At 38.8% G+C, this 12,219-nt stretch overlaps 1 protein-coding gene across 1 annotated transcript; it reads left to right on the top strand.

Annotated features, from left to right (window-relative positions):
• The first annotated feature begins 294 nt into the window (after positions 1–294).
• On the top strand, positions 295–9,208 carry gnat2 (guanine nucleotide binding protein (G protein), alpha transducing activity polypeptide 2). The gene is made up of 9 exons (XM_061903599.1): positions 295–627; positions 2,866–2,908; positions 3,298–3,439; positions 4,782–4,939; positions 5,032–5,160; positions 5,236–5,365; positions 5,446–5,599; positions 7,965–8,176; positions 8,424–9,208. Exons 1-8 carry the CDS (start codon positions 522–524, stop codon positions 8,153–8,155), a joined length of 1,053 nt encoding a protein of 350 aa, XP_061759583.1. The 5' UTR covers positions 295–521; the 3' UTR covers positions 8,156–8,176; positions 8,424–9,208.
• Positions 9,209–12,219: the final 3,011 nt, after the last annotated feature.

The following is a 12,219-nucleotide window of genomic DNA, read 5'->3' as shown; positions in this document are numbered from 1 at the left end:
TAAAACAAGTTTGTTAGTAAAAAGTGACAACAACTAAAAATAGGGACGAATATGTAACAATATAATAGGGCAACTATACATATATAACTACACTATGCACTCTGAAGCCAACCATAACTTCACAGCCGTGTATTTCAATCAGTCATAAAGACACAAATTGACCACTACCTTTTCTTTACATCCTTCACATATAGGCCCCGTTAGACTAATTGGATTGGCTGGCCAATCAGGAAGAGTCATCTCCTCAGTAAGGGGTTTAGGAAGAGGGAATTAAAGGGTGAAGCTTTGCTGGGCAGAGCTTGTGAATTGAAGTGAGCCCTGAGAGTCTCTTATCTGATCTTCAACTGACAAGACGCCAAGCAAACCAGGAAGGCCAAAGCACCTCCCTCAAAGCAGTCCCACTCCGCCCAGACATCGACTTTCGGCACAATTAGTGCTGCGCCAAGATTCTCTAAAGCAGCTCACCGAGGACCGGCAAAATTTCCATCCTTGAGGATCTTGAGTTTGCGGAGGCCGAAAGCATGGGTGCGGGAGCCAGCGCAGAGGACAAAAAGTCCAAGGAGTTGGAAAAGCAACTTCAGGAGGATGCTGACAAGGACTCCAAGACGGTCAAATTATTACTGCTTGGTAAGTGCACTTCTGAGGTTGTCTTGTTTGGAATGCAAAATATAGAGTTGCCTCTCTTGGCAAACTTGTGAAGACAGTCACATTTGCAGAGCAGTCCAGTGGAGACATGCAAGAAGGTTAAGATGAGGAATTATTCTTAACAATGCATAACAACAGTGAAGATGGAAGTTATAAGCAGAACAAACCTGACATATTCAGATGAGGATGCAGGCTGATTTGCTGCACATTTAAGTGGCAGACATCACTACATTGGTTGGATGTTAGGGGATTTGCAGGCTGCATTCATTTATTAGGAAGACAGAAGGTCTGCTCGCACCTGTCAGCAGTGGAGATGGGATGGAGGAGATTAGACAGCAGGAGTAAGATCCGACTGCAAGTCTATAGTGAATATAAAGAAGATTCTGCAGTTGAATGATTAAGTCTGCAAAGAGTTACAAGCAAGCTTTAAATTGGGACCTATGACCAGCACGCTAAGTCTGAAAAAGAAAAAAATAGCACAAGCGAGGCACAGACGTTTCAGTTCTTATGTAAGGACGTTGGCGCTTAAGAGATCACAGCCTTTGGTCTAAATGAATCGCAGCAAAGCAGCGATACGTCAATCCAATTAGCTAACAGGTTTAGGGCAGATCCACTTGTTGGTGGTCTTTGCTGATCCCTCAAGCGACACATGAAAAAAATATGAAAATTTGTCTTCATATTTTTATGACGTTGCCCCTGTTGTTTAAATTAAATTGGTGTTTTACTTCACCAGTGCTTTGTGATTTTATCTGTAAAAAAACATGTTACAAATGAAATGTACTTACTTTCCCTCACATAGTAGTAGTCCCATTTTGCATTATGATTATTCAGTTAAATTCCAGCTGGGTGTAAACATACTGTAGCTGATGCATGTTGGAAATTATGTTTAGGAGCAACTGCTGTACAGTATGCCTTTCCTCCCGCATTCAATCAGCAAAATATCTGAAATGTATTTTAAAAAATATAGAAAATGCTTAGTTAAGCTTGGGAACTATGCGACAAGTGCACAGTCTGCAATGGTCAGAAAACAAACCACTATATGTCTTTAAAATTACAACAAAAAAAACAGTAATCATAGCAAACCTTCCAATGGTTCCATCCTATTTACCCCATCACAAACAACAATTGCTTTTGCTTTGGCGATTGTGTTTTTCTCAAAATGATCAAAAGTCTCAACTGCGGCTTAAAAAGACAACTTAATTATGCAGGGATTTGCGTAACACAAATATCCACTGCAGAGGATAATGCTTCTCAAGAGAATATGACATATCTTTCTTACTCCCGATCCATATTACTTACAAAACACATTTAAAAAAAAATATATATTTCACAAAGTGCTGCAAAGTAGTTAAAATACATACAACTAAGAATAAGTCATGTGTAAGAAACATTTAGTTAAAAAAAAAAAAACTGTTTAGAGGCTTTGTTGTGGTCTGCAGTGTGTATAATAGGCGCCCTAAAAAAATGCAATTCTTATTTTATTCCGATTTTAAATGGATTCACGTTTCAAAAATTGATACAAATAAATAAAAACTGTTTTCTTTTGGCGAACAAATTTAAAAAAACTAAATGCTTTGATGCCATTTCTATGCTTACTCTGCGTATACGTCAAGTCAGCAGCTAAAAAGAAATTTAAAATTGTGTTACCTGTAACTTATCATTTCACACTAAATAATAGATTGAGAGAATCGGTTTGAATCAAGAATCGTGTTCGATTGAGAATCAATTCAGAACAAAATCGTCACCCTAAGAATCTGACTCGACAATCGTGAGTTGTTGGAAGAGTCCCACCCCCAGTATGTAATAATTGATCAATAGGAAAAGGTAAGGGGTTTTAAATGAGAATGGATAGGTTGATTAGCAACACTAAAATTGTCCCTCGTGTGTGAAAGTTGTCTATCTGTGATGAGGTATCCACTTTCCGCCCGAATGCAGCTGGGAAAGGCTTCAGCACCCCCACGACCCTGAGAGGGACAGTGGATGAATGCTTAGAGCGGTTATATCATGAGGATTATGCAGGGCAACTGCATCATAAAGACCGTTTATTTAATGTTTTTAATATAATGTTTAGATGTGAGCCTTTGCGTAAGTAACCATATCGTAAAGGAAAACATGTTTCAATGCACATTATTTTGCCCCTTTATGGCTCAGCCCGTGTCTGTGCAACGTTGAAGAGAAACAGAGGTAAACTGTGTCCCCTATCTCTGTTTTTCTCTGCAGGTGCTGGAGAGTCAGGGAAAAGCACCATCGTTAAGCAAATGAAGTAAGTGGACTCAATTGCATTTACCATTCCATCCACACTGTGTCACTGTGTGTGAGCACTCAAGAGTGCGGCTCAGTTGATTTATTTTGATTGGTTGGCTGGCTCAACGTCCCGCCTTGATGTCGGCTTTGCTGAAGCCCCTAGCTGAGGTCAATAGGTTAAACATCCGCTTACTCCCGTTTGTCAGCACTTGTTTTAGGCAGGAAGGCTCTGTTGCTCTTTGCCTTGTAAGTGTTTACATATGTAGTGGACCTAATGCAGTATTGCATTCATCAACACAAATGAAAACATGTAAAATATGTGCTGTATGATATTGAAACTGTGTACGCGTTCGAAATAAACTTCAACCAACATACTCACCGTCACTCTTTCCACCATCTTGTGTACAGGATTCTGCATCAAGGCGGTTACACAAAAGAGGAACAGCTTGAGTTCAGAGCCATCATTTATGGCAACATCCTGCAGTCGGCTCTGGCTATCATCAGAGGCATGGAGATTCTGGGCATTGACTTCGGTGCTCCCTCTGCACAGGTCAACTATGACTACACCAGATAGTTTTGAATTACAATGGAACCTCTGAGGCGGAACGCAATCTATTCTGGGATGCTGGCCACCCAGCAATTTGTTTGCATTTAGAAACAACTTTTACCTATAAAATACAGGGTCAAGCGGTCGCCATCAACCATTACTAAGAGTTCTGTCAATGACTAAATCACGCTAAAGTAAAGCAAAACTCTTCAGCCCTTGTTGATGTTTGAAGTCGGTTAAAGCATCTAAGGCAGTGGCAAGGATGTCACATTTATATTCCCACCTGTCATACAAGTTTGAATAAATGTACAGAGTGAACTAAATAAAAGTAAATTAAAGCCAAATTACTCACCCCCAGTTGAAGTTTAAAGTTGGGCAAAGCATCTAAAGAAGCGACAAGGGCGTCAAATGTATGCATCATGCTTTTTTATATCCCCAACTGTCATAAAGGTATAAATAAGTGTTCCGAATTAACCGATCAAAACTAAAACTCTTCAACTCTTGCTGATGTTTGATATTGGGCGAAGCATCGAAAGAAATGGCAATGGTGTCAGATTCAAGAATCTGGCTTTTAAATATTTCCAGCTGCCATACAAGTATAAATAAATGTCCCAAATTAACCAAATAAAACTTAAATATCGCCAAACTACTCACCCTTTGGTGATATAGTATGTGATATTAACTGAGGCATTTAGTCCAGTGGTAAATATTCCATCCATCCATTTTCTACCGCTTATTCTGGAGCCTATCTCAGCTACAATCTGGCAGAAGGCGGTGTACACACTGGACAAGTTGCCACCTCATTGCAGATAGACAGACAACATTCACACTCACATTCACACATTATGCATTGTAATTTCTAACATTCATAAATGTCATTAAAGTGTAAACAAATGTTACTTTAATTAAAAAAACAACAACTACTGAATGTGTACCTACCGGTAAATTGTGTGTGAGACCAGTGTCTTCACGCTAAAAGGCAGCTGTTGCACAGTAGTTATTGTTGCTTTATATTGTAATGAGCCACCAAGACAGAGACAGCTGTACCCTACAATAAAAGGACAAAAGCTCGCTTGACCATGATTTTCAGTATAAGTAGAGACCGTGAAAGCTGGGTCTCACAAAAACGGCGAAGGAAAAGCAAAACCCACTTGAGAAATTAATCTATCCGATGCAAGTTTGGCGAGATATGTTGAGTTAATTTAAAGACATTCGATTCAGGTTTCCCTGCACTTCTCACAGAGCCAGGAAAGTTGAGAGTGTGATGGTCGAAGAAGAAATTCTTCATTGTCGTTGCACAAGTACAACGAAATTCTGATGGATCTCTACTTTCCTGGAATTTTAGGAGAACGCTCAGAAGCTACAAAACTTGTCCGACTCCATCGAGGAAGGTACCATGCCTCCTGAGCTGGCTGATGTCATCCAGAAGTTGTGGAAAGACTCCGGCGTGCAGGCCGGATTCGAAAGAGCTGCTGAGTACCAACTCAACGACTCTGCTGGCTAGTAAGTCCACGTCTTCAACTCTTGAGGACACCAAGCTGCCTCACAGTAAATGCAATAATGAGGTGACAGATTTCACTCTCTTTATCATTCAGTTACCTCAACGAAATGGACAGAATCTGCAAACCTGACTACCTCCCTACTGAGCAGGATGTGCTGCGATCTCGAGTCAAAACAACTGGTATCATTGAAGAACAGTTCTCCTGCAAAGAGTTGCATTTCAGGTAAAAGACCCACTTTGAAAAAGAAAAACTTTTCCATTCCTTATAAGTCCGACTGAGATTGTCTTTGGTACATAGGATGTTCGATGTAGGAGGCCAGAGGTCAGAGAGAAAGAAGTGGATCCATTGTTTTGAGGGTGTGACCTGCATCATCTTTTGCGGCGCCCTCAGTGCATATGACATGGTGCTGGTCGAGGATGACGAAGTGGTGAGTTGGACCCCACGAGCTGTCAAGAAAGATCCTAAAAACCACTCGCCTAAGACTCTCTTCCTTTCTTATCATTTCAGAACCGCATGCACGAGTCCCTCCATCTATTCAACAGTATCTGCAACCATAGGTTCTTTGCGCTGACCTCCATTGTTTTGTTCCTCAACAAGAAAGATCTTTTTGAGGAGAAGATCAAAAAGGTCCACCTGAGCATCTGCTTTCCAGACTATGACGGTACAAACAACTACTTGTTAATGCTTTAATGGTCACATATAAGAAAATGACGAACAAAACTTAAGGTCACAGTCAAAACAAAGAAAGTTAGTACAGCATAGGGTGCATTGGTTGCAGATTGGTTGTAGCTTTTTATAAACAAAAGGAGAATATTAATGTGTGACTGTCAATCCTTCGATTTTTGGAAAAAGTTTTGTGGAAAAAGTCGAGACACCTCTGCCAAAGTCACTCAAATACCTGTTAGACCCAGTTTGTTTTAGATCAGGGGTCTCAAACTCAATTTACCTGTGGACCACTGGATGCAGAAACTGGGTGAGGCTGGGCCGCAAGAAAAGATTTCTTAAAAAATCCAACATGTAATTTTAATGAATTCACCTTCTATGAATGCTTTCCCGCCCTAGCAACATACTTGCCATTCCTCACGATTTTTCCAGAAGACTCCTGAATTTCAGTGCACCTCCTGACAATTCTCCCGAATTTTTCCCAATTTTCACCCGGCCGACATTATTAAGGGCTGCCGTGACTGCAGTGCTTTTAACGTCCTCTACAACAGTGGTTCTCAACCTTTTTTCAGTGATGTACCCCCTGTGAAATTTTTTTTAATTCAAGTACCCCCTAATCAGAGCAAAGCATTTTTGGTTGGAAAAAAGAGATAAAGAAGTAAAATACAACACTATGTCATCAGTTTCTGATTTATTAAATTGTATAACAGTGCAAAATATTGCTCATTTGTAGTGGTCTTTCTTGAACTATTTGGAAAAAAAGATATAAAAATAACTAAAAAAACTTGTTGAAAAATAAACAAGCGATTCAATTATAAATAAAGATTTCTACACATAGAAGTAATCAACTTAAAGTGCCCTCTTTGGGGGTTGTAATAGAGGTCCATCTGGATTCATGAACTTAATTCTAAACATTTCTTCACAAAAAAATAAATCTTTAACATCAAAATTTATGGGACATGTCCACTAAAAGTCTAGCTGTCAACACTGAAAGTTGGATTGTTGTATTATTTTTCCACAGTTTATGAACTTACATTCATACTTTATTGAAGTATTATTCAATAAACATATGTATAAATGATTTATGAATTGCTGCTGTTTTTTAGAATGTTTTTAATAAATCTCACTTGTCCCTTGGCATACCTTCAAGTACCTTCAGGGGTCCGCGCACCCCCCAAAAGAAGACTACTGCTCCACTACATGTCATCGCGCACGCTTTTATATTACTCAACCAATGTGCCGGCTCCTTATCATGTTGTGTGAGCTTTGAAAAGTTTTACGTACGTGACTGCAAGACGTGCTTGTTCAACAGCCACACAGGTCACACTGATGGTGTCCGTATAAACAACTTTAACACTGTTACAAATATGCGACACACTGTGAACCCACACCAAACAAGAATGACAAACCCTTTTTGGGAGAATTTACGCACTCTAACACAACTTAAACACAAGAAAACAAATACCCAGAACACCTTGCAGGGATACAATATACAACACCTCAACCGACGCAAGTAGGGAGGGTGGGGGTGTGTATATTGTAGCCCGGAAGAGTTAGATTCTGGGTAATAGTTCTGGTGTGTTTATGTTGTGTCACGATGCGGATGTTCTCCCGAGATGTGTTTGTCATTCTTGTTTGGTGTGGGTTCACAGTCTGGCACATAAGTGTAACAGTGTTAAAAAAATGTTTTACGGCCCCCCTTTAGTGTGATGTGTGTAGCTGTTGATCAAATATATCTTGCTATACCACATGTGCGTCTCACATGGCCAGATGCAACATACAACTGGGCTTGCACGCTGTCAGTTCAGGATGTAGGGGGCACTAAAGGCAGTGCCGTTATGGCACCACCTGAATATTGTTGATCTGCTAAAAATTGACAGGGGCTTCGAGAGAATTGGTGCCCTGAAATTCAGGGGTCTTCATGGAAAATTGGGGATGTTGGCAAGTATGACGCTGTCAAGCGCTGTTCATATTAAACTCGCGGGCCGCACCAACATTAAATTGTCATATCAAAGCGCGGGCCGCATAATAACTTCTCGTGGGACGCAATTGGCCCGCATGTTTGAGACCCCTGTTTTAGATAATCAAGTATGACAACTTTAAACCAATTTTGACAACACTGTTGTTTTTAAGCTGCTGTTGAAAACTCAAATTAGTAACCAGAAACTAAAACAGTGACAAACCTCGACTGATTTTTCAAGCACTGAACACAACCTTTATGTCCCACCATAGCAAAACAGGTGTCCTGACTGGTCCACCAATATTATAGATTGAAATATCGATCAGCTCAGGGTTTCAAAAGATTTGACCAAGATGCTAAAGTTGCTAAAAAGTATGTGACAAGTGATGTTTATTTATTCCAGGTTCAAACACGTATGAAGATGCCAGCAACTACATCAAGGCGCAGTTTGAGGAACTGAACATGAAGAAGGGCGTGAAAGAAATCTATTCCCACTTGACTTGTGCCACAGACACAAAGAACGTCGAGATTGTGTTCAACGCTGTCACAGACATCATCATCAAGGAGAACCTTAAAGACTGTGGTCTCTTCTAAGCAGATCTGCGGTCACCCCAGGTAGGTTCTTAGATATGACGAGACAAATCAGTCCCAAAAAAAAGTGTGTCCGTACATCTTGTCATCTTCTGATAAAGATACTTCCAAGATAAAATGTACTTTAATGATAGCATATGTTCCCAAAGAAAACAAATCGTGTGCAGTCTATTGATCATCTATAAGGTTATACTCTATAAGCAATGCAGGATTTACACAATCTTACACAATTTCTTCACAAAGTTATGTTTCACACGTCTTCTTTTCGCAGAACTTAATTTGGCCCCTCCCACTCTGAAATTAAGCCTGCTGATGGAGCACCAAGGATCCACCAAGGTTTGTTGCGATCATGCCAGCGCCTCCATGGCAACTCTATGACAGCTCCTCTCCGAGCACATCTTCAACAATTACATCCTGCAAGTAGGGCAAGGTCGAGAGTCAACCCTTAATGGACATGCAGGTTTTTACTGTTTTTTCAGTTGCAAATACTAGTAGCATCTGGTATTCGAAGATGACCTCATCGCTCCCCTCTGACTACTATTATCCCTGAGACCAGTAATGAAAGAAAAGACAATGAACCCAGAATTAAAGATTCATGTTTTGTGTAGCATCATCGCTACTTTGTTTTTGTTTTCGAGTACAGTAGTGGCTGTGGTCTTGATATTTAAACTATAAAATGTTGCTGAAAAAGTATATTGCATATGCCTGCAGAATATCGAGATGACAAACCAAATTGTAATATAATTTAAATAGCGTTGATGTTTTCAATTCACCCAACATTTTAACCGAAGCAATGTATTTCTGACGGTCAAACATGTTAGACAAACTTTGTACATAAGAGTAGTTAATTCATTATATTTTGAACAATAACGATAACATTTGACATGTAAATGGTTATATACAGATCATATACAGTATATTTATACATATAAATAAAACAGAGAGGGGGGAACAGTACAAAGGAGTGATGCTTTATTAATGAAAAGGGAATGCAAAGCTACAGTTGATCCTTTCTTATGAAATGTAGAGGTATGTATTAAAGCTGCATTAACTTCACGTGTCTCTGTGTCGTTGTTTGCTCAATTCCAGCATCGTGTGCAAACTGGAAAGATGTATGATAAAATTCAGTAAGTTGCTAGCTAAAGTAACTGAAGGTCATTTTAAGCGTAATGGAGCTAATTTAAACCATATTTTAATAGTAAGTGCTAAAAGAAACAGACCCTGTACATTTATTTCCTCACAATGGAGCAATACATTAGTTTATCAATGCCAGGGGTGTCCAAAATATTTTCAACTGAGGGCCGGAAATTAAAAGTCAAAGAATGCAGTCTAAAAAAAGGCATTACCGTATTTTTCTGACTATAAGTCGCGTTTTTTTTGTAGTTTGGCGGGGGGTGAGACTTGGCTAAACTATATATATATATATATATATATATATATATATATATATATATATATATATATATATAAAACCCTGAGTGTATATTGGGCACTTTTTGTCATTTTAGGAAATTTTGGGATAATTGTTTGGCCTTAGCTTTGTGTTACTCCAAATAAACAAGTTTTTTTTTTTTTATCACTTTCAATTTTAATATTTTTATGTTCAATTCTCTCTTAACATCAAAATATCACTGCCAAAAAGAGAGTCCCCAGCAAAGTACCGCTAAATCCCCAGGGAGTTGAGAGTGTATAAAACATTTTTGGATTCATTTTTTTTTTTACTTTGTCATAGTTTAATGTATTTATTTTAATACAGAAAATTGAGAATAATTAATATTTCAAAATTTAAAAAACTGACATAATCGTCCAAATGGGAATTCAAAGGGTTAAAACAAAAACAAAAAATACTTAAGGAGATAATTAAAACAAATTCAATTGATGCATTTTGGTGTCTGTTTTTTTCGAATTACATCAATTTTTTTAAATATGTTTGTATGAAAAACATTTTTGCAATATGCATTTTCTTTTGGCTGGAACATTACGCATTCAAAACATTAGAAAAGTGAGTTCCACTGCAGAGGCAAAGCCAGACCGCTTCCAAAATGCCCAGAAAAAGTGGTACATGTCTGCTGCAAAACATAGCAAAACACCACAGTATGGTAAGATGAATGTGAAGTAAATGTGTCTCCATGGGAAAAGCCGTGTAGTACACGCAAAATGCGCCATTCATGCACTTGTTATCAATTGTCCATGCAGTCTTTGTACAAACCCCGTTTCCATATGAGTTGGGAAATTGTGTTTGATGCAAATATAAACGGAATACAATGATTTGCAAATCCTTTTCAGCCCATATTCAATTGAATGCACTACAAAGACAAGATATTTGATGTTCAAACTCATAAACTTTATTTTTTTTGCAAATAATAATTAACCCAGAATTTCATGGCTGCAACACGTGCCAAAGTAGTTGGGAAAGGGCATGTTCACCACTGTGTTACATCACTTTTTCTTTTAACAACACTCCATAAATGTTTGGGAACTGAGGAAAATAATTGTTGAAGCTTTGAAAGTGGAAATTATTCCCATTCTTGCTTGATGTACAGCTTAAGTTGTTCAATAGTCCGGGGTCTTGTTGTTGTATTTTACGCTTCATAATACGCCACACATTTTCGATGGGAGACATGTCTGGACTGCAGGCGGGCCAGTAAAGTACCCGCACTCTTTTACTACAAAGCCACGCTGTTGTAACACGTGGCTTGGCATTGTTTTGCTGAAATAAGCAGGGGCGTCCATGATAACGTTGCTTGGATGACATCATATGTTGCTCCAAAACCTGTATGGACCATTCAGCATTAATGGTGCCTTCACAGATGTGTAAGTTACCCATGCCTTGGGCACTAATACACCCCCATACCATCACAGATGCTGGCTTTTGAACTTTGCGCCTATAACAATCCGGATGGTTATTTTCATCTTTGTTCCGGAGGACACCACGTCCACAATTACCAAATATAATTTAAAATGTGGACTCGTCATACCACAGAACACTTTTCCTCTTTGCATCAGTCCATCTTAGATGAGCTCGGGCCCAGCGAAGCAAGCGGCGTTCCTAGGTGTTGTTGATAAATGGGTTTCGCTTTGCATAGTAGAGTTTTAACTTGCACTTACAGATGTAGCGACCAACTGTAGTTACTGACAGTGGTTTTATGAAGTGTTCCTGAGCCCATGTGGTGATATTCTTTACAATATCATTGCTTAAGTGCTGTGATTTCTCCAGATTCTCTGAACCTTTTGATGATTTTACGGACCGTAGATGGTAAAATCCCTAAATTCCTTGCAATAACTCGTTGAGAAATGTTGTTCTAAAACTGTTCGACAATTTGCTTCCAAATCGGTGACCCTCGCCCCATTCTTGTTTGTGAATTACTTATTATTTCATGGAAGCTGCTTTTATACCCAATCATGGCACCCACATGTTCCCAATTAGCCTGCACACCTGTGGGATGTTCCAAATAAGTGTTTGATGAGCATTCCTCAACTTAATCAGTATTTATTGCCACCTTTCCCAACTTCTTTGTCACGTGTTGCTGGCATCAAATTCTGAAGTTAATGATTATTTGCAAAAAAAAAATGTTTATCAGTTTTAACATCAAATATGTTGTCTTTGTAGCATATTCAACTTAATATGGGTTAAAAATTATTTGCAAATCATTGTATTCAGTTTATATTTACATGTAATACAATTTCCCAACTCATATGGAAACGGGGTTTGTAAATCGCGTGCAACACAACCATTAATGGTACATTACATTTTATAATTTGCACAGTGTTCAGCGTGTGGTATTTGGATCTTAGTAGATCAGGCCCTCAGTGCGTATGCAGTGTTCTGGAATTGTTGCCACATTCTTTTAAGCTCTTTGCAGAGAAAAGTGTTTTGACAAAGAAAACAAATACCTTGCCAGTCCCAATTGTTTTCTTTGATTGTGTTCAAATCCATTGAGCAAAGGCACTGCTATTAAGTAAGTTAACAATAATTGTCTTAAAGTAGTTACACAATGAATACGGCAGGGCACTTGGACATAAATAAGATATGCCTTATTAGTTCAAAATTGATCAATTCCAAATCC

The sequence above is a fragment of the Nerophis ophidion genome, linkage group LG06, assembly GCF_033978795.1.
Source record: "Nerophis ophidion isolate RoL-2023_Sa linkage group LG06, RoL_Noph_v1.0, whole genome shotgun sequence".
NCBI classification, from domain to species: domain Eukaryota; kingdom Metazoa; phylum Chordata; class Actinopteri; order Syngnathiformes; family Syngnathidae; genus Nerophis; species Nerophis ophidion.
The sequence above is the reverse complement of the archived record's forward strand: the minus strand, read 5'-3'. Positions and strand labels throughout refer to the sequence as shown.

Excerpts from the sequence above, each read along its gene's own strand:
- gnat2 (XM_061903599.1), top strand. The coding sequence starts at position 522 with ATGGGTGCGGGAGCCAGCGCAGAGGACAAAAAGTCCAAGGAGTTGGAA. Across the intron at positions 4,940-5,031 it reads CTCAACGACTCTGCTGGCTA|TTACCTCAACGAAATGGACA; the intron begins GTAAGTCCACGT and ends TTTATCATTCAG. Across the intron at positions 5,600-7,964 it reads CTGCTTTCCAGACTATGACG|GTTCAAACACGTATGAAGAT; the intron begins GTACAAACAACT and ends TATTTATTCCAG.